General features: G+C 38.6%; 1 protein-coding gene across 1 annotated transcript in view; it reads right to left on the minus strand.

The window, feature by feature from the left end:
- Positions 1–26,884, minus strand: part of nxph4 (neurexophilin 4) — a 47,016-nt gene extending 20,132 nt beyond the window's left edge. The window contains exon 1 of the mRNA XM_085457656.1: positions 26,348–26,884. Within this exon, the coding sequence (XP_085313782.1) occupies positions 26,348–26,401 (54 nt within the window). The 5' untranslated portion in view covers positions 26,402–26,884. The remainder of the gene's footprint in view (positions 1–26,347) is intronic.
- Between the last annotated feature and the right edge of the window lie 406 nt (positions 26,885–27,290).

Raw genomic sequence — 27,290 nt, forward strand, 5'->3', positions numbered from 1 at the left:
TGAAACTTGCTACCAACAAATTAACCTAGCTTAAAATTGATCCAAAAAGATGGTTTACAAACTATATTGGAACCTAATTACTCACCGATTTCATTTATTTGTGATGCTTATTTTGGTGTTTAACTATGTTCTCTAAACAAAACCTATAAAAAGTTAACATTTGGCTAACTGTGATAGCTGCATTTGTATTACTGACCAGCCTATTCACTTCACTCATGTGGATTCAAGAGTGGCTATAGACAGAACAAGTCTTGTGACTAATAGTCTAGCAGGATCTGTGGTTCAATTACACTGTGGACCAGCTCTTCTCTGTCCCTGGGCTAGATGCTTCACTGGAATAACTAACACACATACAAACATATACAGAAGCACACACCAGAGTGCAAAAACACACAGACTTTATAAATGTGATGTCACTGACCAAAGGACAGCAGCGCTGATACATTTCTCTCGTTTCTTCCTTAAAGATATGTCCAAAAGAAACATACTGGAAGATTGGATATTGGCACTATCTAAATGAATGTTTTCAGGCCCCGGGGAGGCAAAGGCTCACTGCACCGTCTGGGTCTTTAAAAATCAGGGGACAGATGATGAAAAGCTTGGCCGATGCAGTTTATCCACAATGTGAGAAAACACAGGAAATGAACAGTGACCTATGCCGCCGAATTCCTGCCGTTTCACAGAACTCGTTCAGATTTAGCAGATGGAATTCTTGACTGTTGTTTCAAGCGAATTCATCCTTTCACTCAGCTACTCGCCGGGCTTTTGTAATTTTGAATCCAAGGACTCGTGATATTTCGCATCTTGAACAAACAAACCTGATTAACTGAAAAATTTCAGTGATGTTGCGATCCGTGTAGCACAGCCTCACTTTGAACAGTATATTCTTAAAAAGCAAAAGAGCCTATAAAGCCATTTCGGCCTTGGCATTTACAGAAGAAAAACTGATGGTCGCTACAAAGCATGACTAGAATTTTCTTGAGCTTCCCTACTGGTCCGACCAGTTGAAGAATGACAAAAACTGAGCCGACTGACACGCCCACACGCACAAACACCCACATGGCACAAACACAAGACAGGTCTAAAGATCTGGTGTCTTTCCAGAGCAGATGGGTGGGTTGGGTGAGGGGTATGGGGTGGGCCTGGTGGGTGGGGGGTGCAGGAGAGCGTCAATCTGTCATTACTAACAAGCCAGGAGACTCGGAGCCAGGGCAGGTCACACACACATACACACACGCTCGTCGTCCTTACGCAGGCATCACATTCCAACTGTGGCATTCCTGCTAATTAGAACACAAATTAATGATCCAAGCAAGTGAGACAGGCTGGCTCTCCCTCCCTCTAGTCAACATTTAGCCTTCCTCTGAGTTCCCACTTCCTCTGTGCTGGCTCCCTCCATTTTATTTTGCAATTCACCCTTTCGCTTTTATTTTTTTTCTTTCATAATGTTCCATATTGCCTCGCTGTGCTCCTTTTTCGTTTCTCTGTAACAGGTGAGTGGAAACAAGCTGTTTCTAATCAGTTAAGTAAAGCAGACTTTGTGTGATTATTTACAGACACTCTGTGATCTTTCACTGGGAGATTATTGACAAAATCAGGTGGAAGATGGCTGTAGAACTTCTTCTGCTAATGTTTAAACAAGTAAATATGTAAACAAGGTAAATTGGTAGCTTTGATATTAAATCTCATCCAATGTTATTATATTTCTTATACACCTGAGTTTCTTTCAGGTTTTGCGTCGTTATCGGCTGTGCCATCAACAAAAAAACAAACAAACAACTACAACAAATCTGTTTATTAGCATTATGGAAAAGCTTGTTAAACATAGGAGGCGAGTGGCCAATCTTGCAAGCTTATATTTTTTGCTGTATATCCCAGTGTTGTTTGCTTCTTATTTATGATAAATGGTCGTTTTCTTCTTCTCATAATGGAAGAAATCTGACTATGCAAAGGCATACATGAAACCTGAACATACGATCCCTGCTGTGTTCAACTATCTCCTCCACGCAACACTTTAATGCATGTTTTTAGTCATTTTAAATTCCCATCCGCTATTATTATACCAAATGGAGCTGGTTTCAGTATGTGGATAAAAGGGTTCACTTTAGCAGCAGCAGCACTTGAAAGCTTGAATTGCCTATACATTTAGAGATTTTTTTCTTTTTTGACGCTGCCAGATAAAAAGAAAGTTTTAATAAAGCTTGTCACACGTTAAAATCAAAATCTTCCCCCATCTCTGAATCCTGCAGCTTTTCTCTCTCTTACATTAATTTTCCACTTGCATTATTGTGAAATAATCAGCGCATAACTTGAAGCCACAGTGAAAAATGGTCTGTAAACTTGCCAAAGAATTGCTGCTAGTTCCCTCAGAGCTCCACCGCTGAATAGATTGCTTGTTCTTTGATTGTATCTGTTTGTATTCCTTCAGGAAGAACAGTGATAAATTCTGGGGCAAAGTCACAGTCAACCACAACAACAGCTATACAGACTCAATCCGGCAGCAGTCTTCGGCGTCCAGGACACCTTGCCTATGATGCATCAGTGGAGACTGACCTTGAGCTCTTGGTATTAAGGTCAGGAAGCATCATTAGTTCTGTTTCCCCACTGCAGGGCTAAGAATAGGAACGTGAACACAATCACTCAGTCATCATCTTTGTTTTTTCACACAGTTCTCTTCTTCTTTTTTAGATCAGGGTTTGCTGGAGCGACTAAAACAATTAAACATCTTGCTGTACCTCATATGAGCACAAGTGGGATTAAATCAGAATTAGACCATAAAGCTCTGATTAAGCGTAGTTAAACTATTAATATTATCTGTACAGCCAGCCCAATATGGAATCAGTATGTCTTTAATGTCTGTATTTTTTCTGATGATCAAATCTAATCAAATTCCTTTTCTCCTTTTTTTAATCTTTTTTTTTTTCAGTTTTCAGTTCAGTTCATTTTTATTTCAAACATATACATTCACCAACATGTCATAAAAATCTTTCCATGCAGTTGTTTGAAAAGGAGAAGGCAGAAGCATATACTTATTTAGCCCTTACATGAACAGAGCATGGACATGTTGCTACATGCACACACACCTGTTATTACGGTTAAATCTCCCTAAGGTAGTGTTTCAGGCCCTGAAGTTCCAACGGCTTTGATTTAAATTAATAAATGATCCATTCTCTGCTTTAGAGTAAAGTATGCTGGAAAATATCACCATATACAGAACTGAGGGAAAGAGTTCCTTTTGTTTTGTTTTTTAATAAATACAAATCACCTGCAGTTGACAGCTCACACCTTCCATCTCTGTTTCCTTCAGTCCCGGTTGGGGCTCTGGCTCACAATCAATACCTTTCACAGCTAAGCCAATCTGCAATAATAAAAGCATTACAGACAGGGAAAAATAACATCAAATCTTATTAAATATGGGAGATAGTCTCGTCCTTTCTACTGCATGTCTTCCTGTCTCTTGTTGCCTAGGTGATCAGGAAACCACTACGTTGGACAGATCATTGCTGTTGGCATGATCCCTTAATGTTCCTGGGTGATCAACAGGCTCAGGCTCAGGGCCTGTGTTGTGGGTTACAGGTTTGAAGCTTAGCATTCTGCTCATCTCTCCTGCCAGCCATGTATATTTCACAGGATTGTCTTTTATATTCAGTCTGTGGCTCAGTGGAGCACTCATCTTTATTTCATTTTGTGGCGTTTTTTAATTTTAGCCAGAGTTTTTTGCACTCTCCTCCTCCTCCTCTCCCTCCCTCCATCCTTCCTGACAACCCCCTCTGCTGACTGAATCAGTAATGGCATAATGCATCTTGCACTATAAAACTTTCACCAAAACAAACAGTAACTTTCAGCAATTCAATTTCTGCCCTTACTGCACCTAGACTGGAAAAGGGTGAGATCTGCACTGTACTCATATTAAGGGTTTTTTTGTCTGGCTCAGTGTTACAACTTTATCACATTAATGTACAGTTACAATAGATTAATTTCATTCTAATGGAAAATTCACATGAATCTATTATGGACATTTATAGAATCATCTTTTTATTCTGTCATCGCTAAGAAAAAGTCTAAGAAAAAAATCCTTCCTTCAGTGCTGGGTTTTTCCAGAAAGCCTGATCCTTTCAAGATGCTGAAGCATCTTCTTCTCCATATCTGAGCTCCTGCATCGATGTGCCATTGGTAGTAAAGACTAAGTCACTTGTCACCAACCTGATTTCTCCAACCCAGCTGTGCCAAACTGATACATAGCGTGACACACACGGGCCCTCACTAATGGTGATGACAACAGCAAGCATAAACTGGCCATGACCCAACTCTGACTGGCTGTTCGTTGCAAACATGTGGGAGGGGCTTCTGAGCTCAGTGCTCACACCCAGGTGTGTAGCATGCTGAGGCGATTGCCACTCTGTGAGCACATACAGATCCAGAAGAAAAAACCCAAACCAAAACAACTGACCAACCAATCAAATGAAAAAACAAACAAACGTAAACATATATATATATTTTTTGTACATAGTTTAATCCCGCAGATAATTTTAGTTTCATTTTCTTAAACTTAGAGATTTCCGGGAGTGAGGTGTCCTCAGTTAACCCTTTAAAGCCGGTCGGAGCGGCACGCTCCGTTTTGCATAACTTTTGTAAAATCCCGGTAGCACTGCAACCACGTAAGCTAGCACAATAATTTTTTTTGCATATGAAATCGGAGGAGTCGTACTTACATCCATACATACATGTGCCATCAGCTTGTCCTAGGTCACAGTTTCCTTCCACATATAGCTTTGCAAAAACTGCATAAAAAGCACTTGCAGCAACAAAAACATAATATTCCAGAAACACGCTTTGCCAATCCGATCAGCTGTTTGTAACACTTCCTACGTTCATCAACTATCGCACGTCTGCCATGTCCTGCCTGAAACCGAAAGTGATTTCATTTTGCGGAAATGTAGTTTTTTACCATCAGGGCCTTATGAGCCTATACTGGTGTTTTTAAAAGTTATGTTTGACTTTATGACTTTCTGTGTCGTTTCTGGGATGCTTAGGACTCATATTGCACTGCTGGAAATAGTTTATTTTGATGCATATGCTGTTTTTTTTGCAAATTTGCATTATAATATTTATTTTTGTTTTTCCTGCAGTATATAAAAATTGGTGTATTTCAAAAATAAAACTATGAAGACACTCAAAATAAATTTCCTGTGGTGGGAAACTATTTTGTGCAACTTTTTTGTATTTACAGTTTTGAGGGATAAGCCTCTTAAATTTCTCTAACTAGAAATATATGTTAAAAAAACAAAAACGATTTAAATTTTTTTTGTAGTTTATTGCACTTTTTTGCAATTTATGTAATTACTATGCACTTAATGCATACATATTATTAAAATATGGGCTTTAATGGTTGATTTGATGTATATCAACTTGAAATGCTCCCAAAAACGGCTCCACAGCATGTAAAAATATAATATAAGCTCTGGCGCACTTGGTTCTGTAGGTCTTAAAGGGTTAATTGAGACAAAGGAAATTAGTGAAATTAAGATTGACATGCTTACACTGTGAAGAAAATACAAAGGTGAATTTTTCAAAATCAATGCTGCAGTTTCTATTTCCTTCGCTGACAAGAGCCATCCTCCAGGTTATATTTTTAAGCCTTTATTACAGACATCCAGAACTGATAAGAAGAAAGAAAGATGCAACACAGGAGTCCAACCAGACTCAAAGTGGGCATGGTGAAAAATGTAAGACTAGTCAAAGAACTCTTATGATTCCTTATTTATATGACAGTGAGCATTGCACTAAATAAAGGTACCTGCAAGGGAAGCAAGCTTTATTACTATACAATGGAAACTTTCTGCTGATCTCATTTATAAATGGATAATTTCACTTGTTTAGAATAAACTTTATTAATTTGTTCTCAGTTTTTAAATCAGCAATGTGTAATGTTGTTAGTAAGTACTTCCACTTAAATTCAGTGAGGCACAAAAACAAACTAGTATAAATACTTAAGTAAAGTAGGTAAAAGTACAAAGTGAAATCAGACATGAAGACTATATTTTTCTCTCTCTTGCGTAAACTTCACCTGTAATAAGAATGAATGTCTTCTCCCCAGTGCAGATATGGACTATCTTGTACAATTCCTAGCTATAAACCTTTACAGTGTCCTTGGAACAGCTCTAAAAGGCAACAACAATTTTAAGATTGTCTCATTTCAGTTGGTTTGATGTCAAGGGAGCGTTTAACCCACAAACAAACCAATCTAACACAGTCTGTTAGCTTTGCCAATACATCCTCAAGTCAATACAGCCCGCCAGCCGTTCTTTATTTACACATTTGTTTGTGGTCTTGGTAAAGCTGTTCACATCCCTGTTGGGCCATCCCAATTAACTGGTAATGGAAAACTAGACTGAAAGTGAGCCTTCTTGAGAGTGCTAGAATTATAATAAATCCAGATCAATTTAAATGACAACAAAAGTGGAGCCAACTTAAATTCATACAGTGGTGTTTACAAACTGCTGCATGGATCATACCAGAATAGTGTGAAGCAGTGAGAATTCTTCAAAATAAAATTGAGTGTGGAGGTTTTTTTTTTTCTAACAGGGAACACTACTGCTGGTGCACCATCTCAACCTTTTTCTTTGATGCAAAAAAATATGTCAAACTTGAACCTGCTTCTTTTTCTCGCTTTTTGAAGTATATACTTTGATTTTAAGTTCTTCTAAAATTTGTGTGTTAAAATAAGATCTAGTAATTAACTGTCAGTAGGAAGTAATGCTATCTATGATTATGGTTACTTTTTTCCCTCTCCTGTAAGGGAATAGTTACACTGTAAAAAGTAAAGCAAAGCCTCAGTTACGCTGACTTTAACGTCATAATAACAAAGACAAAAAAGAAAAAAGTTCCAGGAAAGGTTTCCTTTAACAATTTGTATTTTTTTAATATTTCAAATTAGATGAAGACGATAAATGGCATACATTTTTCAACCTTGTGATTTAAAATATATTTAAATATATACAGTCACCGCTACCTGTTTTACACCTTGGTACAGTAATACCTCTATTGCCTTCAGAATTGCCTTAATTCTTCATGGCAGGGATTGAAGAAGGCGCTGAAAACATTGTCAGAGTTTTTGATCCATATTGACATGACAACATGACAGGGCTGCTGTAGATTTGCTGGCTGTACATCCATGATGTGAATGATGTGAATCTCCCATTCCACCAAAGGCTCCACAAGATGCTTTATTGGATTTAGATCTGTGGAGACCATTCAAGTACAATTGATTCATTTTGAGAAACAAGTTTGAGATGATCTGAGATTTGTGATATGTTGTGTTATCTTGCTGGAAGCAGCCATCAGGAGATGTGTGTGTTACAGGGATTGACATGGCCAACTACAATCCTCATGTAGACTGTAGCTCCACCTGAGGGGCTCAGGGGGCAAAAAGAAAACATCTCCCACACAAATACACCAGCGCAGCAGTCTCAACTGTTGATACAGGGCAGGACGGATCCATGCTGTCATGTGGTTTATGCCACACGGCCAATCTCACAGCAGAAATCGAGACTTACCAAACCAAGTAACATTTTTCCAGTCTTCTATTGTCCAATTTAATGAACCTGTGCAAACTGTAGCCTCAGATTTCAGTTCTTAGCTGACAGAAATTGTGCCAGAAAATCCTAGAAAAATCAACATTTTCTGAATTCAGACCAGCTTGTCTAGCAGCACCATGTTCTGAGTCACTTAAATCACCTTTTTTCCCCATTCTGAGGCTCAATTTGAACTTCAGCAGGGGTCTTGGCAATTTGCGAATTCACCAAGTTGCTGCGGTGTGATTAGCTGATTAGATATTTTTGTTAACGAGCGGTTGAACAGGTGTGCCTAATAAAGTGGCAGGTGAGTGTATATTTCTTCATGACTCATTCGGAGGGCACAAAGCAAATAGCATCAATAAAACAAAGTACAGTCATGAGGAATACAGAGAAAAAGACTGAATTTAAATTAAAGACACGTATCACAGATAAAACCGTCAGCAAAGTGAGTCACTGCCGATCAACTGAGAACCAGTAATTTTTATACAGAGGATTTTATCTAAGCAGCACCACAGAGACTTTGAATAAAGCAATGAGGAGGTTGATATTTAACAGCATCTCTACTCATTTTAAAAGCTTCCAACAAAATAAAACACATTCTTTTTGCAAATATTGAAACAAAAAAACAAACAAAAAACCCTCAAATAGGTAGGTTATTGGGGAAGAGTTTCATAACAATTTAACAAATTACATTATGAACGGGGGTTCACCCATTTCTATGTTTTTTATGTTTCCACGCATCAACACATCTTATTTTAACTCTAATCAGATGGATTTCTCCAAAGTAGTGGAACTCTTTTCATTTGATCAGCTGAACGACAAATAATTTCCTAGCTTGTGGTAAAAGAAGGAAGAAAATATAAATATGAATAAATAGCACAGCACACATTCAATGTTGGTTGGACATACAATACTAAGACTTTAAGAATTGACATCTCTTTATCTGACATGACATTCAATCTGATCTATAAAACAAGTATGAAATTATTTGGCAACAGAATGTAATCTCTGCAACACGGGAAATGTGAATGGAAAGGAGACAGTGGGGTCTGATATCTCAATAAAGAAACAAGAATGAAATCATTAACTAAACCGTTTGGCAACAGAATCTAATCTTTGCTACATCAGACGTTCTAAATGAAAATAGGAGGGTGGGTAGATATCTCAACAAAGAACATTTGTTATCACAGATGAAAATCAATTCTTGCAAAAATAGAAATCACTGTGCATGCAATCGGCGTAAAGGCAGCAGAGGTGTTTAGTTAGGTGCTGTGGAAAAATGTTAACATGGTCTACAACACAAGGATTATTTAAGAACGCATAAAATTTTAATGCCGCACCCTGTGAAAGATCATAACTAGACCTGGGAGTGCATCTGGTATAAAAATGGAAAAAAGATGGGGGAGGAATGTGATTTATACAATTGAAATGGTGGTGCAGCAGGGGCTAGCGAGAAGCACTGACCTCATGGATTAAACATCCGAGGAAATTACACAAAAACATTCATCAGCAGCATTCATTTGTAAATCTCATTTTAATCTCTATTTAGTGGATGTTGCTATCTTCAAATAATGTCCATCTAGTTCAACAGAAATTGCTTTGCCTGATGAGATTTTGTTAGATGTTATAAACCTTGAGGTGCACAATTACACCAGAGCAAAATTTGTGGATGTGTCATTTTTGATGTTACTTTAAGGTTAAGTCCTCATCATAAGAATGATGTTCATCTACTAAACCCCGTTGTAAATTGTGGTGCTCCAGAAGTCAGGGTTTTACTCATTCAAGGTCTCACACAGCACTTTTTGATACCAGACTACTGCACAGGTACGTATATGAAATACTATGTTTTTTTTCCCTTTCTTTTTTTTAATGTACACTTTGCTTTACAAGGCAACAGGGCAGCCAATCTCTCACAGATATCTTTTTAATCAATTTCTTTCTGTCCTTGTGTGTGCATGCGTGTGATTTATGTGGTTCAGCAGGCCATCAGGGCACACTGCTGGCCTCACAGTACTTTGGTGTCTGATGTAGCAAGACATGAGTTCACCCTGGCCTCCTTATCTCTAGTGTGCAAAAACATCCTAGCACAGAGTGACAGAGAAAAAAATGTAAAGGAAATGAATACCTACAAAACGAGTAGAGTTGGGATGACACCGAAGTTGAGAGGAGGAGGTAAGAGAAGTGGTAAAGGACAGCAGGGATACATGAGACCGCATGTTTATGCAGCGCTGCTCTGACCTAAATAAGGTTTCAATTTTTTTTTTAAATATTCACTAATGGATACTAAAAAATTGTAACAGTATCGATGCCAACAATACATGCCTCCTCCAGCTGATGCACAACTTCACACAACCCTCACTAGCGGGATAACAAATGAATTGGAGCAGATTCAGAACCCCGAACAACATTTCATGAGGAATTTTGAGAGTTTGGTTTATGTATTAAAGAGTTAATATGAATATTAACCCATCTACCACATTAATGCCAGCAACATCCACTATCTGTTAAGTTATTGTTTAGGTAGCAGCTAGCACGAATGACCAATAGTAAAAGAATATTGTTAATACAGGAGCTAGATAGCAAACATTATCCATCCTGCCCATCTTTAATGTTAATAGACAGCATTAGTTTGACTAAAGAGCCCAGTCATTTGTTTCTAACAAGTGTTACGTTCCAGATTAAGGTTGAGAAAACTCTGCCAACAATTAAACAAAACAGTTGCCGTTTAGCTTGCCAACTCTGTTTGATCAGCAATGAACTGTAGTATAAAACACTCCCTCAGTCAACCTACAAATATTGCATTTTAACACTATCTCTGGGAAAAATTCACTTATTTAGTTATCTTAATCTATAATATTGCCCTGCTTCAGACAAGTTAAAAGTAGTTTTGTTCTTAATGTTATTGTTTGTATTGCCATTGTCTTTTAATGGTATTGAAAATGGTATCGAGTATAGGTACTGAGTTTGAAATTCTAATAGTGTAACAACCTTAGACTTACGCTGGTCTCTGATTGACCTCAATCTGAACCAAATCAGGCGTACAATGTAAGTTTGAGCTAAAAATGTCACATAGCCGTTTAAGCTTCGTATTGTCAATGTGGCAAGGCACTATAGATGTCTGTATGTGCTAACAACTAGCTGTGATATGACTGTAGATTCTCGAACAGTCTTTGAACACAGCAGCTTCTTCGTGTATTTACTTTTGTCGTTCCCGCAGTGACGCAGTTTGGTTCGCTTGGATTTCACTTCACAACCAAACCACAAGGAAAAGCTACAAGTTTACAAACACTTAAACTGATTTGGACCAAAGAAAACAACCTACAGGTGTGAAAACACCCTCAGAAACCAAGGCCATGCTGTTGCTGTCGTTAGCCAAACTAATCAGACATCGTGTGTTTGCAATGTTACACATGGCGCAAGTTTGTGCATGTTTCAGCAACACTTGATTAACGTGTAGCATGATTACCAATTTCATATAGCTCCTAAATATTTGTCTGGCCAGTGTTGAACATTGTCCATTTGAAGTGTGCTCAGTGTTAAATGTTTTCTGAGGTGTTTCTGTCTTTCAGACGAGGCCTAGCCTAATTTTGTCTCTCTCGTTTAAACAGCCAGTAGCCAGAAACATCCCTAGCTGTGACACCGCTTTTGGTGTGGACCGCCGATCTCAAGGGCGACACTGGCAAATCTCACACAATCTCACCCACTCAAATCTCAAAACTCTTGCTAATTACACACCTAAAGAGACAACTTGAAAACGTGTGGGGTGTAGCTGTCGATCAGAAGTGTTGATTAAAGACTAGTAAAATAACATTCGCTGTTTGAAAATGTAATCAAGCAGAAGACTTGTGTTATCAAGCTGGACGTGACTTTGCTGTGTTCACCATGTTAAAGAGGGTTACATTAAATACATTTCCAGTCTGACACACTGGCATGCTTCTTCAGTATCACTTTCTGGGTGTTTTACAGTGGAATGGTTGGTGAAAACAAGGGTGGGGAACAATATGAATGTTCATAGACCTGTGCATGCTTAAGGTAAAGGTGTGCAGTGCCATCCAATCCATTTTAAGGCACGAGGAGTTTATATTGGCCAGAAAAAAAACTTGTTCATGAACAGTGATGAATGAGCTGAACAGAGGTGTTTAAGCAAAGCTTTCAAAGCTATTTATATCTTCTTATTTTTAAAAATGGGTTGCTATTTCATGTGAGAAATTTTCTTTGTGCAAATGCAGTCGTCTTATAATTTGTTATGTAGACTACCTGATGGAGGTCGGCAGCTATTCAGTTAATAAATATGAATAATAAATAAATATGAATTCATCCATCCATTCGCGTCCGCTTATCCTTTTCAGGGTCGCGGGGGGCGCTGGAGTCTATCCCAGCTGTCATAGGGCGAGAGGCGGAGTACACCCTGGACAGGTCGCCAGTCTGTCGCAGAGCCAACACACAGAGACAGACAACCATTCGCGCTCACATTCACTCGCACATTCACACCTATGGGCAATTTGGATTAACCAATTAACCTATCCCCACTAAGTGCATGTCTTTGGACAGTGGGAGGAAGCCGGAGTACCCGGAGAGAACCCACGCAAATATGAATTCCAAAGTCTAAAGTCCTGCACTGAAAACAGGATGGACCAGCTGCATCAAAGAACTTGCATATTAGCTCAGCTCACCCATGACTGTGTTTTCATCCCTAAACTCTAGTCAGTTGCACTTCATGCATTCTATGATGCAACATATTTCCCTACAGCAGACATGCACTGGGAGTTTAAGGTTATGCTGTTTGCAACTTATTTTCCCAAAGTCAGAGGCAGAGAAAGAAGAGTATGGTCAGCAATCTCCTGCTCGGTCCTTCAGGGATAGCATCCTGCTGTTGTTCTCCTTGTTGTTGCTGCATCGTATTGTTCATGCTCTCCTCAGCTGAACTTATTGAAGCACAGCTCTCTGCAGAGAGATGCCCAGCCTCTCACTGGTGGGACATATGATTCTGTTTCTTCATTTGTCTCTCTATCACTTCCTAGAACTCATTCTCTGTCTGTCTGGTTCTCTAGGTGCCATATTATGTCACTGTCACTGACTGGTCATGTTGCTACAAGCAGGTTGGGGTTTGTCCAAGTGTTTGCTGAGGGGAGGGTGACATCTGCTGAGCAGAGTGAACTGAGGCTTTAGGAAACTGGTTCCATCTGCACCTTTTTGATCAGGAAACAGAAGAAACGAGATTTTCTTTATGAGTGGTTTTGCTCCAGCTGTGAGTGATGGGTGCTGCAGTCCCACTTGCTTCCATTAATGCCAGAATCTGAGGTTCCCTCTACTGAATCTAAATCTAAAGTGTTGATGTGTTTGTTGTCACCTAATTGGTTCTAGTGTTAAAGCAGACATATCAAGCTGTTTCAGCATGTCAAATGTCTGCAGTGTTACAAAGCACAAAGTCCATGCAGTTATTCTCTCCCACAGAAAACACCTACAGTAAACGTTTTGGCAGGCCAGAGATTCCTCTCATTGCTTATCTACGTCACCGTGTAAAACATTTAGCATAAGTCCTGCCAAGCTGGCCTAAAACAAAGCATGTGTATTTATATCTACTTCCTAGAGCTGCTTCGGTTAACTTCACAATGTCTCATTGATGAGTCAAGTGCACCAAATTATCTCTTACTGGCTGCACAAGTGAGCAAAAGTGTCAAAGCTCTGCTAAACATAAATAAAGTGTGTTCATTTTTTTATAGCAACATTCCTATGACAACAGGAAAGCACATTAGCAAGTTGCACAGCTAATGTGGACAACAATAGCATTGCTGTTATTCTTAATATATCACTTATGTGTTAGGTTTGGTAAGTTTATATGCTCAGACACTTGATTACTGATGGGGAACAATTGTGATTTTGTAGGAACTAATTGATTATGATGAAAAACCAGTCTCCCTGCAAGTTGATAACTGTCCTGGAACATTTATTCCCATTAGGAGCTTTATCCATGTTTGTTTAAATATACTGACCTTTTGTGGTTATACAAAAGGTTGCTTTTAATATTACAGTGTAAAGCATGGATATTTTAAGTGCTTATCAACCAGCGTAGTCTGGTGTAATACGACTGGACAGTTTCCTATATAAGCCTTTAAACATCACAAAGATTTAAAGGATTTACATGAAAGATAATCTGCTAAAACATTTACGACTCAGCAAAATTTAAATAACATCTCTTATTACCTTAGAACTTAGAGCTGTACCCAGAGGCCCACGTTTACAAACACAGAACTATTATTTGATTTTGACGGAACATTTCTATTTTTTTCATATTTACAGTAGAGTTATTTTAATTGGTGCAGTGTTTTCCTTTTTCTTTATTGTTGTCATTGTAATGTATGTACACAGAAGAGCCACTGAATAGGAATCAGAGAAACTTTATTAATCCCAGAGAGAAACTGAGTTGTCATAGCAGCAAATATACAACAAACATCAAACACTCATATAAACTGAGTGTAGAAAAAGAGATATTGATAGATAAATATTAAGATAAATAAATATAGAGATAAACATATAAATATAAATATACATAAATATAAAAGGACATGAATGATATTCCAGACATTTGTTTGAGAAAATTTTCTCTGACTGGATCTACTTAAATTAGATTGAATACCCCTGCTTTAGAAATACCAGTCCATTGTTATTCTGTAAAGTAAAGCAGTTTTGTCAAAGCTGCCGGCGTGGTTCATTTATTCATAAGAGGTCCAGTTTTTTTCTCAAACCCAACCAATTAGTTCTTAGTGCCTAAAACTAACCGGCAAATGGAAGCCAAAGCACAAAGGAAAAAAAATGGAGTGACATTAGAAGGTAAAATTTTTAAATATATATATATATATATATATATATAAATAAAAAAAAAACACATTAAAACATGATAAAAAACATCTGTTTCCTGGTTGACAAACCTCCTACTTATGCCAGTACCTTCCCTCCAACATCCAAAGGTGAACTTTGCAGGTCTCTAAAATAGTACCATTATCTCTGGCCACTAATATTGCAGTGGGCTGTGTGTCTAAGCATCAATGCCAAAGGACATTTTGCACATAACAGAGGGGACAGGACAGCAATATATTACAGCCCGGGATGAAAATGTGTAGGAACCGCTAAAGAAGTCAAAAGGCACGCACTATAAATCTGATGCCCATGCAATTTTTCCTGGAAAAAAAAAATCTAGCGATCATTCCAGATACACAAATTCAAGATGTCTGCAATTAACTTCAGATTAATGAAGAAATAATCGCAGCCTACTGTGTCAGGCATTTCTCCTCTCAGGCATTTTTAAAAGTGGATTTTATTCTTACCAAGAAAATGTTGCACCCCAGCTAATAGCGAAAACAAACATACCACAAGCTTTATGAGAACAATATGTGCTGACTGGTTCTACGAGGTTACTTCCTCACTCAGAGCTACATTATGCATCGTTCTCTCGTTCAGAACCTATAATAGCATTAAAAGCACAGAGTGGTAAAATGCATGTCAAGGTCCTCCAACACATGCTGACAGTTAAGCTCTGCATAAGGAGTATATTACAATTTTGTGAGGGCAGTTAAGATGTGAGATGTTTTTCTGATGTTTCCTTCTGCCCACACAGCCTCAAGTTCAGTTTGCTCTTCACTCCTCTCCTTCTTTACCCCTGACCTAGACTCCCTCCACAGCAGCCTCCTTTGGGCCAACTTGGACTAAGTTAAAGGAGGGAAAGTCTACCCTCGCCGCCTCCACACAGACCATTTCTTTCCTCTTGCCATCAATCTCCCCGTGCCCCCTGCTTCTTCGTTGCTCGGGCTAATTAACTAAAAACCAAGCAGAGATTTTATATAATTCAGCAGCAAGAACTGCCACGTCTCGATCCAGAAACACACAGAGAAAAAAGTGGTGACTGAAGCCAAAAACCACCAGGAGAGGAAAAAGGAAAAAGTAAAGGCCAAATTTTGTCTCCCTAGCACAAAAATATCAGAACACGAGAACCTGGAAGCCAAAACTATGAAATTCTCTCGACATATTTTATTTCTTCCATGGCTACGTTTTAATCAGACACACTGGGAAAATTAGTCGCAGGCCGGGCATGACCAGTATCAAGGTGTTGGAGCAGGGAAGACAAGGAAGTGGAAAGAGCTTGCAAGAGGAGAAATGGCACAATGAAGTGGAAGATAGAAGCTCAATTGTGAAGGTTTTGACAGGTGCAGGTGAGAGAGCTGTAAGATGAAAGACAGCCAGAGCGAAAGACAGGGAAATGGACTGTGCGAGGCGCGAGGGATCTGTGACCAAATGGTCTTTGCGGAGTGCTCGCTTCTCCACTGAAATCTCCTGACCACTCTCCATTAAGCTTGAGTCCAGGGAACAATATATAAAGAAAGTTTTGACATGGGAGAACAATGTGCAGGAAACAAATAAAAATAAAAACCCCAAAGAACAAAAAACAAACAAAAACGTGAAAGTGTATCGAATAATACATCCTGTGTAGCTTCTGAAATCCTGCACAGACTAAAAAAAGAATGCAAGATGACAAGACTATATTATTACACATCTGCTTAAAAAACATAACATGAAACCCTTCATATGTCCGCTGCGTGATCTTTTATTTATTAAGATACTGTGAGTCTCGATGCATACTGAGGCTTACCAAAAGAGTCACCAATCCAGCTGGGTTACCTATGTCTTTTTCCCCCATCTCATCCTCCCTCCCTTCTCCAATAAATTCAATGCTTGTCTGAATTAATGCATTACAAGCTGTGCTTGCGATATTAAAAAGTGATAAAAAACGAATCCCTCCTCCACGGTCTCATGTGAGGCAGGGTCCTCACACTGAGCTGACCCTGAGCATTCTCTGCCATCTGCACCATGAGTTATGATATTTGGTGTCGCTTGGATTACGCTTTAATATTTCATTACAAAATCCTATTCTATATATCTCCCCCAGGTGTGTTACTATTAATCATAAGATGCTGTGAATACCCAGGGCTCAATCATACCACCTAACTGCTACAGGTGCGTGATATTCATAAACAAATATTTTGCACATGTATAAAAAAAGGTGGAAAAATAAGGTGCAGACTTTGCGAGCACTCAGCTGCATTATATAGATATTTTGTTCACTTCACAAGAGATTGCAAGAGGAGCAAACTATACGCAATACTTTTCAATGAAAGTCCACGTCCACCCTTTATGACCTTAATAATAAGCACAACCTAGAATTATCACGTTTCTGAAAATGTATAAGACCTGATTGTAAACTGTCATTGCATAATGCAGCACAGGTGTTCCCACTAAAGTGCTTGTTTAGTGTATTAATAAAGGTAGTTGGAAATTGTGCATGCAAACCGCCACACAATGACACACACACACTTGCACAATCTGTCATCGTCTTAAGATTCTGCGTGTTGTCTCACTGCTCCGTGTGAGCTCGGGTTCAGTTCACATGGTTGTTTCTCGCACCAGTAAACACACGTGAACACACACTGCTGTATCAAATAGCAAAAGTATGAAGCACAGCATGTGTTTTCTCCCAGGGGGAGCTGAGCGTTATGCCATAACTGGTGGCCCCCGCCGAGAGCTGAGCTACTCATCATGCATGTATGAAACAAACACAGTGCCCATCATCAGGAGCCAAGCGTCCCTTCTGATGTGATCTATTTCCAAAGCTCGACTCTGCTCCTTGCAGCCAGGAAAAAGAGAGCGAGGGAGAGAGAGATTAACACGCTGCTCACATCACAAAGATGGCTGGGGACCTCTCAAAGTGGAGCAACGCGAGTAGACCAATCCAAAGTAGGGCTGACCACTTCACCTAGAATCTCCCTCTGCTGCTTTATTTTATTAAGTCACGCAAAAGAGGGCAACAACAACTAAACCCCAGCGGAGATTCAGGAAAAACAACAGCAGAATACATTACAGCAAACAAACAAAAATATGCATCAATCACTGATAAACTCATCAGCAAAGCGTTTAGTGAGGTCATTGACTGAAAGAACTAAGGGTCGTTTTCCTGTAGCTTTCTTTACAACCAAGCATCTTTTTGCAACCAGTAGAGTCGCCCCCTGCTGACCATTAAAAAGAACGTTTCCGATTTAAATCCATCTTTTGTATCTATGGGTTTAACTTATAAAATACAACAATAAGATTATGATGCTTCAAAGCTAAAATATTGACTATTTCCATGTTAGAATATTAGCAACATGCTTTTTCTCACTATAAATACAAGACACAGTTGGGACTAGTTTCACCTGGTCATAATTCAAAGCGTTGATCAAAATAACTTATTGACCTGATGTGGAGCTTTAAAGGACGTTATATAGTCACCAAAGTGATAATATTTCATCTTTATAATGATATTAGTGTGTGTCTTTCATGGTAATCCATCCTATAGTTGAGATATTGCATTAAAGAGGAAAATGTCAGCCTCATGACAGTGCTTAAAGAAAGGTCAGGGGATCAACAAAGTCTTTAAGATACATCCTATCGGGACCACAAATGTCTGTACGAAATGTCATAGCAATCCATCTAATAGTTGCTGAGATATTTTAGTTTGCAGCAAAGTGGTGGATTGACTGCTAGCATGGCTAAAAACAAGCAAGACAAACAAAGACTTTGTCTTTATAACCCGTCATAAAACTGGGAGATGTTTTAAACTGCGAAATAATTAGAATATATACCTGACCAGACAGCATGTTTAAAGTGCACCAGAAAAAAAGCAACTCCTAAATAAATCAACCTGAATATTTAAAAGAATGCACTCAAACGTTTGGGTCTCACTCTGAATTAAAGTTGCCATTAGAAAAAAAGGAGGTGATGGATAAAGTGATGGAGTTCCAGCTGCCCTTCTCCTCTGGTCAGGACACCACGCAGTGATGGATGTCTGCCCTCTTGGCAGATGCGTTACAGGGTCACGACACACCCAGCTGTAGTGTCCCTTTATCGGCGTCAGCTAAGTGTTCATTTTCTCCTCCCTGCCATCATAGCTGCAACACCTCAGTGGTAATTGCTGTGTGATAAATAAGCTTTGTGTAAGCCCACGTTGGTGATGACAACACAGAACAATCACGAAGCCTTATTCCCTGCATTCCTTAATTTCATCTCTCAGCTGTAAATGCGAGTGTTTGGGGATAATTCATTTTATCGCAGGTCCATTCTTTGCACGCACGTCTGTGTCGCACATATTTACAGCCAACAGATTACGAGGCATATTTTCAAATTGATGTTATCAGCTCCTCAGAACCCCCACCCCCTTTTTTCTAAGCTACCAACCAACTCCTCTGGAGGAGCAATTTTCCACTGTTGCTCTATATGACTTGGTGAGTCATACACAGTACTATTGTAATAATGGTAGACCTTCCATTGAGATAGGCGGGGATGCATTAAAATGCTGTGTGAGTGTGTGTTCTGCAGTGTGCCTAGAGATCAGTTCAAGACAGTTCAGGTGTGGTTATCTTGACCCGGACCTCCATATGTGCTTTGCCCGCTCTGCCCTGATCCTTCTCACCTTCACTCGAGAGATACAGACCAAACAAACTTTGAGCCACTATAAAAGGCTGTGAGAAAACAAAAATGATAATGACAGAAAATAGAACAAGAAACACAGTTTCATACCAAAAACCTCTAGCTATCTCCATTATTGCCACATCCTCCACCACTCAAGCTGGCAGTTACACAAAGATCAGCATCGGAGGCTGGACGGTAGCTTGGGCCGGGAGACGTGAGACCCTCTTGAGGCTAAGGCAGCAGCTGTCCACAGGCCTTCTTTTCCAGATTATCCTGGCAGTGAAACCTGGGTCGCATGGTCTGATGTGCAGCCCAGTGTTCTGCCTCTCTCTGTTTGGCCGCGTTTTCACTGAAGCTCAAGAACTCACTTTTCCAGCAACAGGTCAGGGATGTTTTGTGCTAATTTTAAAGCTTACACTGTGACATGTTGGTTGGAACACTTACTGGCTTGCTGTGTGTTTGTCTCACCAGGGTCTGAATGAATAAAGGAATGCCTTTGCTACTCTAATCCATGTTATATGTCAACCTTCATTTTGGATATAGTTAGAATGCAAGTACACATACCACTCTGAATCAATGGATGCACCAGTCTAACCTATATGTAAAGTATATGTACTGCACTGAACTTGTAATTTGACACATTAAAACCGCTTGTGTCCTGCTGTGTCTATTAAATTTATGAGGTAGCAAAAATCATCTCTATAGCATTTTATTTTAAAATGACAGCCTATTTAAAAACCAACTAAAACTCATCTTATTAAGCTTTGTTTTAAAGTATTTTTGCTATTTTTCCCTTAAATATGCAATATAAATAACAATTTATTAATTTTCATTTTTCAACCTATTTTAACTTCATGTTTTTTTACTAGTAACTGAATGGTCTTGTGTGTGTGTGTGTGTGTGTGTGTGTGTGTGTGTGTGTGTGTGTGTGTGTGTGTGTTTTACATAAATACACCCTACAACACAGTTTCTATAATTTAAGGACAGTATTTTTAACAACTGTGTTAATTTGCAGATTATGATGTTATATACAAAAGAATGATGTGAATCATTAGTGAATAAACTCCCCAAACTCCCCATTAGTGTTTTATGAAAGAGAAAATTGTACATGCAATCAGCAGCACTAAAGCCTTTTTCAGTTATTAAACTCTCATTTGCTGAATTCAGATTGACACAGGAACACAGTAAGATATGTTTCATTGAGCCAGTAAAGATGAATCACCAAACATTAAACCAATGAAAACACATTTTGCCATATCTCCCATGATGCTTTAAACTGTTACCAAACAAAAGACATTGTGTTTACCATTTTCTATTAACTTGAGCTTCCTGAAGCACCAATAGAGACCAGACGAGACACGAAAAGGGGAATTTATTCAAGTTGTCTGCTTCTGCCGCTCTGATTTCCATGTGTTTCTTTCCAACATAAAAGCTTCAACCGATTGCCAGTGTTATTTGCAGTAATGTGAAAGCCCACCATCTGGCACTCACAGCCCAGTCAGTCTAAACCAAAGCAAGACTCCTCTGACAGCTGCGGGCTAGTTTGCAAAATTCAACAGAGAAACCGGCTTATTTCATGCAAAACTGCTTTTGTTTCTTACTATAAGTAGCTTGTCCTAGTTAATTTAATTAAAATTTTGTTTTTCTGGAATATTTATAGAAAACAGCAGACATGGAATAAACACTAAGAGTTAAGTTAAATTTCATCTGATCCTTTACAGGGGATGGTACTGTTAAAAGGGTGAACCGATGATTTTAGCGAGTTTACACGTGCAGTTGTTGCACAAGCCCTCAATTTGATACAAGAACACACAAACAGCCCAACTAACGTCACTGCATCAGCATGAATTAGTCTTATAAACGTTCAAATATTTCAGGTGATGGGTTCTGGATTTTCACTTTGCTGGTATTTTTAGCTTTAAGGAAACCGGTCAGCCTAATACGCCAGCATTTGGTTCAAGATGCAGCATATAAAATGTACATTTTTCAGCTCATTTTATGTGTTTTTAATTGTTTTTTTATTTATTAACTTATCAATTTGTTAAAATATGACTGAAAATGTGTTCCACTTTATTAATAATTAAAGTTTAGCTTTATTTGTATTTAATTACCAATACCTACATGCTATATTATTTTCTTCCTCTCTCTTTTCTGCAGAGAAAAGCTAACAGTGCTAACAGAATTAGCACCATCAATGCAGTAAAGTGATACACGACTGCATGGTACTGATCATTTTACTGATAATGATGAGGCAAATTTTTTTTAATGTTTCACCTACAATAGAAAAAATGAGCAACAACTAAACAAAAAGGAAAATTGTTTCACGTTTCATTCAAATAGCACTCCAACGTATTCACAGTTTTTCACTCTTAATGACTAAACCTTTTTACCTTGTTACTGATCGTTGAACAGATTGTACTATGATGGTGTCAATCAGAGTGAGAGTTTAATAACTATTAAAAAAAACTGTGAATTTTGAAAATGTGTTTAATTCACAAAGTAACACAAATATACTTTGGTTTTAAGTAGGTGTAAAACAGGACATGTAAAAGAGGACTGACACATGCAAAATATTCATATTTAAAATTTATTTAAAAATAGTTTTTAGAACTTTAAGGGAACCCTGAATTTTGCTTCCCTGATATTTCTCTTCAACTGAAAAAGTCTGTTTGCATGTTCTGCTTCAGACTGGCAGAATGAAGTAAGGAAATGAGCTGACGTGCCATTTACAGCCCAATATACATCAACAACACCTTCCATACTAGATTTTTTCACACTTACACAAAACCTGGGCTTTTTAAGACCCGTGCTTTTGTTGTATATATGAATTTAAGGAAATTCACCTGGATCAGTTCCCCCTGGTGTTTTTATTCTTGGGTAACTTAGAGCGTTTAGAAATAGCATCAACTACTAGCAGCATGACCATACTTTTATCCTCAGAATTAAAACTGGCAGAAAATATAGAACCAGCAAAATTAATTAAGTCTTAGAAATCTTGTATTACAAAGTTTGAATGCAAATTCACCAGCTGTGATGACACTACCATTACATGAAGCAACACAAAAATAGAAATTGTGAAGTAAAATCAGAATTACATGAAAATAAACCCTTGTGATAGTGATATATAACTGAGTATTTTCACTTCAGGGCTGTTCTGTGATTCACTTGCACTGTAGTATTTCCATTTTTTGCAACTTGCTTGATTATAAATAACTTACAGCTGTAGTTACTTTAAAGTTGGAGGCTACAACTGATCAGTTAATAAAGATAGGATTAACTGATACTGATTAAACTAACTGATTGTATAGATTAAACTGGTTTGGCCAAAAGTAAAATCCTGCTTAAATACTAATGCATGCGCAACAATAATCTAGTAGAATAATATAAAAAAGATTGGGATCCTTTTTCGTTTTTATGAGCACTTTTAGTGAATACTTTATTTGAAGCTCATTACATGCATGCATGACTGTTGTCAGTATCACAACTCTTACTTAAGCAACTGAACATATAGAATAGAATAGAATAGAATAGAATAGAATAGAATTCAACTTTATTGTCATTGCACATGTCACAGGTACAAGGCAACGAAATGCAGTTTGCATCCATTTCCCTATAACTAATAATTATCAGCATTGAGAGTTGAATATTATATTAAAGATTGTGTTATGCTTTGGCTTCAAAGGTTGCAAGCACGTCGAGGTAGCTGTTGTTATAATTTTTGCATTATATAAAGAAAATTGGATTAAACTACATAAAACTTTGGAAAAATAAATTCACAGTGCATGAAAGGTAACTGAAAGCCTGACCCAGGGTCATCTTTTCTATCTGCATGTCAAACAGAAACTGAAAGCTCTGACAGGGAAAGAAGCAAACACCCGCAAAGGCCTGTTCAGCCGTGAGAAGAGCAGCAGCTCTTTCCAGAATCTGCAGCATGTTCTGGCTTTCTCTTTCCATGCATCTTAAAAATAATACCATTGCCTTATCAATAATTTCACACATAATGCTTCCTTTCTTGCAACTCCACATGTATCTGAGCTGTCTGCCAAACAGAGGGTTGTACACTTTGTTTGTAATTTAATTTTGGCACCATTATAGTGATTTTCTGCCTGCTGCTTGCCTCCATTTGTTATAAGTGGATCATCTAGAGTTTTCATAACACTAGTGGGATTTTAAGGTTGTTAGTACCCAACTTTACCTCTGCAAAATTTTAAAAACAGTGCAATAATTCAATGATCAAAATACAATCAAGCTTGCATTTACTGTCTTACGTGCACTCCAACAACTAAACAATGATGATTGTGGTTTTATGCAAAGCAGAATCTATGTAATGTTTTATTTTACATCAATCTTCGCACATTTAAATTCCCTCTCCTTAAGGCTAATACAAAGCCTGAGGTGTTCACTGCATCAAGCAAGGGATGACTCATTTCACAAGTAATGGTTTGTCAAAAATGGGGCATGGTGCTGTCGAAGAAGGAGAAATCAAATTAAATAAAATGGATCATTGGTTGACCTTAAGCAAACTGTCTTAGAACTGAAATTTAAAAAAATTAAAATACAGTATGAATCTGTGCTATTTTTGTAGGTTAATTCTTTGATCTCAGGGAATAATTTCAGAGGCAACACATACAGCAGTAATGTGATTGCTTCAGTCATCATGTTTTATCAGATTACATATCTAATCGCTTTGTAAATGGAGAGTATAATTTGTGCAGATTACAGGCCAGTGGTGGCTCCTGTCTGCTTGACAGTTCACATGATCCGCAGACAGCCAGAAGGATGGGCAAAAAGACAGCAAGTGGGAAGGAAACCACCAACCACCTGCTTTAATCCCTGATGGAAAATCATCTGATCCTGCTGTTTCTGATAGCCCAGATTTTTTCCCCCACAATGGCGCGAATAAGTGAATAATATGTAGGCACGCACTTGAGGCATGGAAACATACTCGGCTGCATTTCTCACACACGTTTACGGAGACTATGGAAACGCAAAGCTATGCAGAATACATGAGACATGATTGCAAAGGAAGTAGGACTATATATAATGAAATCAAAGCAACTCAGTTTCTGAAATATCCCTGGGGTATATAGCTAGTTGTTTTATGGGGGGAGATAAGAGGATTTTGTCAGGCTGAGATGCTGGCTAATGCTATTGTTTCTACAGGGAGCATAAAACAGCAAAGAAGCTTTTCACACGTCTTTTCTTCTTTTGTAGTACTGTTACTGTAGCTATCATTTCAAAGCACAAGGTGGAAAAAATTATAATATCGCAGCAGAGGACATATTATGAAGGAAGTGCAACTGTTTTATTAGGTTTCTCTCTTCTTCTTTTTTTTGCATGAATATGAAAACCACCCATTCAAATACATTAAAGCAAATTCATTTTAAAGATATTATGGAAATGATCTACAAAATAGGTTTTACATTTTAAATGCTGTCAAAAACCATAAAATGAGTTTAAGGTATCCTGTGAGAATTCCGATTCTCTCTCGCTCTGTCTCCCCGTCTTCCCTTGCAAACTCACTTATGCACTTACACGTGTACTTAAACAGCCCTTTAAGTTACTCTAATAGACCATTAAAGGTGGTCAAATTAAGTTAGAGGTGTGGTTAGCGTAGCCCTCTCTTTCCTTCTGCTGACTTGTCTTTTCCCTCATGCCTCCTCGCTGTTTACCCAATTTTTCACCTGCCTTCACTTCTTCACTGCCTCCTTTAGCTCGTCACTCCTTAATCCCTCAACCTAATAGTGCTCCCAAGGAGGCAACTTGTCATATTATGCCAGCCAAATCACTGTATCATCTACACGGCATAGTTGGTGAAAACAAACAAGATTCTGTCCTCCTTCATCTCTATCGCAACAATTTCAAATGGCACATTACAGAAAAGCATGGTTGATTCAATCTATTACCAAGTCAATCCTAATACTTGAATCTAGTGGCACTCTCACGATGAGCCTTAGCGGTCCTACTTGGCAGGTGAAATGATTTGCATTCAATCTTCAAAAGAAGTGCAGGGGCTTTTACCTGTCACAATACAACCTAACCCCAATCTGCCAGCAGCAAAAAGTCTTTAAAAAAATTGCAAAACAGACAAGTCATTTTTGAGTCACTTTTTGTTTTTTTGCTTGGAGAGAATATTGGTTATTGTCGGCCACGAGGCAAATCTGTTGGAACTCAAGGTTTTTCGCCCAGCTGCCATCTTTTCATACACTTTGTCACTTAAATCAAGCAGCATTTGCTTGTTAATAAGACTTCACAGTCTTCACTTTAAAAAAAAAAAAAAGCAAATTAAAATGTTTTGTCAAAATTCAAGAATTATTAAACAGTTTCACAGTTTTTTATTTTAAAAAAAACCCCAAAACTCTATTTGCAGACGCATTAAACGGCGTATTATAGTGATAAAGAGATCTAAACTGGAGAAAAACTAAATTGAGCAAAGATGAAGAGGAAGATGAAGGAGTCACAGGTACGGAAAAGGGAGAAGAGGAAGAATATGGTGAAAGGTCATGTTTTTATTCTCTTTTATTTAGCTAAGGCCAAAGACACACTGAGCACAGATGCTGTGTATCTGCTGGGACAGCCAGCCTTCTATTGTATTCTGTTGTACTGTATTGTACTCTGTCATGTGTGGAAGTCTGTGCATTATTACAGTCAGTGTAAAGAATAAAAAAGAAGAAACTCTAATATAATGTGCACAGCCGACTGAGCACGCGTGTGCGTGCACGCGCATATTCATCCACACACAGCAGCAGCTGCAGCAGCCAAACTAGGCGCACAAACTCTTTGCCATAGCGATGACGAGATAATAAAAGAAGCCACGGGCGCGTTTAACTTCAGAAGGAAAATTAGAGGAAGTTGCTAAGAGCACAAATAGATAACTAGATAAGGAGGGGGCTTCTTAATAGGGGAAATGCTCAGACAGCAGAAATCTGCGCCTTTTGGAGACGGGCAAAAGTCACCATACCCTTTCTGCAGTCAAATAAAGCAAAATTAAGCCTCCAAACAGGCGTGTTGTTGTCTGTTTCGTGGTTAAACTGGTGTTTTGAAGATATAACTTTAAGCCAAGTTAGACTAATTGGAGGATTTACGCAGTTAAAATGCGATTTCTTACGAGGAAATAGTAAAAGGTTATTGCTTGCATCATTTTCTCAGGTGAGTGATCTCTAGGAAACTAAACCTCTAGAGGAAGAAGGAAGACGATTCTCTACGAAATCATCCAAATCTCCGTGGACCAACACACATTTAATTCCCTTTTCTCGATATGACAGTTAACTCACCTTCCGTAGGATCCACTGGCTCAGGAGAACTATGGTCCAGCTGAGAACCTGCATGTCACCTTCCTTTTAGCGGACCACGCCGAAAAGCTACGCGTCTCCCCAGCTGAACATATAAAGACACACCGCGGAATCCAAGCAATCCCAAGTGGCAGGCGACAAGTGATGTTTTTGAGAAAAACACGGATAAAGTTGTTTGTTTGCTTAGTCGGAGTCACAGTGATTTCTACAGACAAACTTTGAGCGGTGGTTTCAGTTTCTCCGGTCCGCCTCATGTGGCACATCCATGGTGTTTGCCTCCGCTCATGCTGGACGTCTGACGGAAGTTTGGTGCGAAAGTCAGTTTGGAAGGTGGAGGCAAACAGCGGAACGTTTGAAGATCACCTGCGCTTCTTGTGTTTTGTGATACTAACTGGCTGATTTTGAGAGATGAGATCTGTCGCGCGCCCTATCTCTCCTTCTCCTCCCCCCACCCCCTCTGTCTTTCTCTCCCTGTTTTCGCGCGGGCGTCACGGCGCACAGCTGCTTCTCCTTTATTGGAAACCGCACTGACCACAACTGCATGTAGATTATGTTGTCCAGTCAGTGTTTACACCGAGAGGTGACTGCTGACACTATCTGACGCTCTGTTCGTCAAACAGGATGCTTTTGTTGGATATTTATTTATACTGGACTGATTTTTAAGCGTAACGTCTCTTTTTTAAGTTTCCAAAGTTGTTTTTCCCCTTTCTTTGTTATATGCGACAGCAAATTGAATATTTTTGACTCATTAGTTGGACAAATCAGTCAGTTTGAAAAAACGTCCCCCGTTGCTTTGACTGCTTTTGTTTTTGACGTTAGTTGAGGAGATATGTTATACACTAATCAACACATAGATTGCAGGGAATTTTAGCACAAGTCTTGTGTGATACTTCCTCCTATATGACATCTTCATATAGTTTGTTCT

The sequence above is a fragment of the Copadichromis virginalis genome, linkage group LG5 (genome assembly GCF_057382275.1).
Source record: "Copadichromis virginalis isolate Kocher_CV1m ecotype Utaka linkage group LG5, C_Virginalis_male_GT1.1, whole genome shotgun sequence".
NCBI lineage: Eukaryota > Metazoa > Chordata > Actinopteri > Cichliformes > Cichlidae > Copadichromis > Copadichromis virginalis.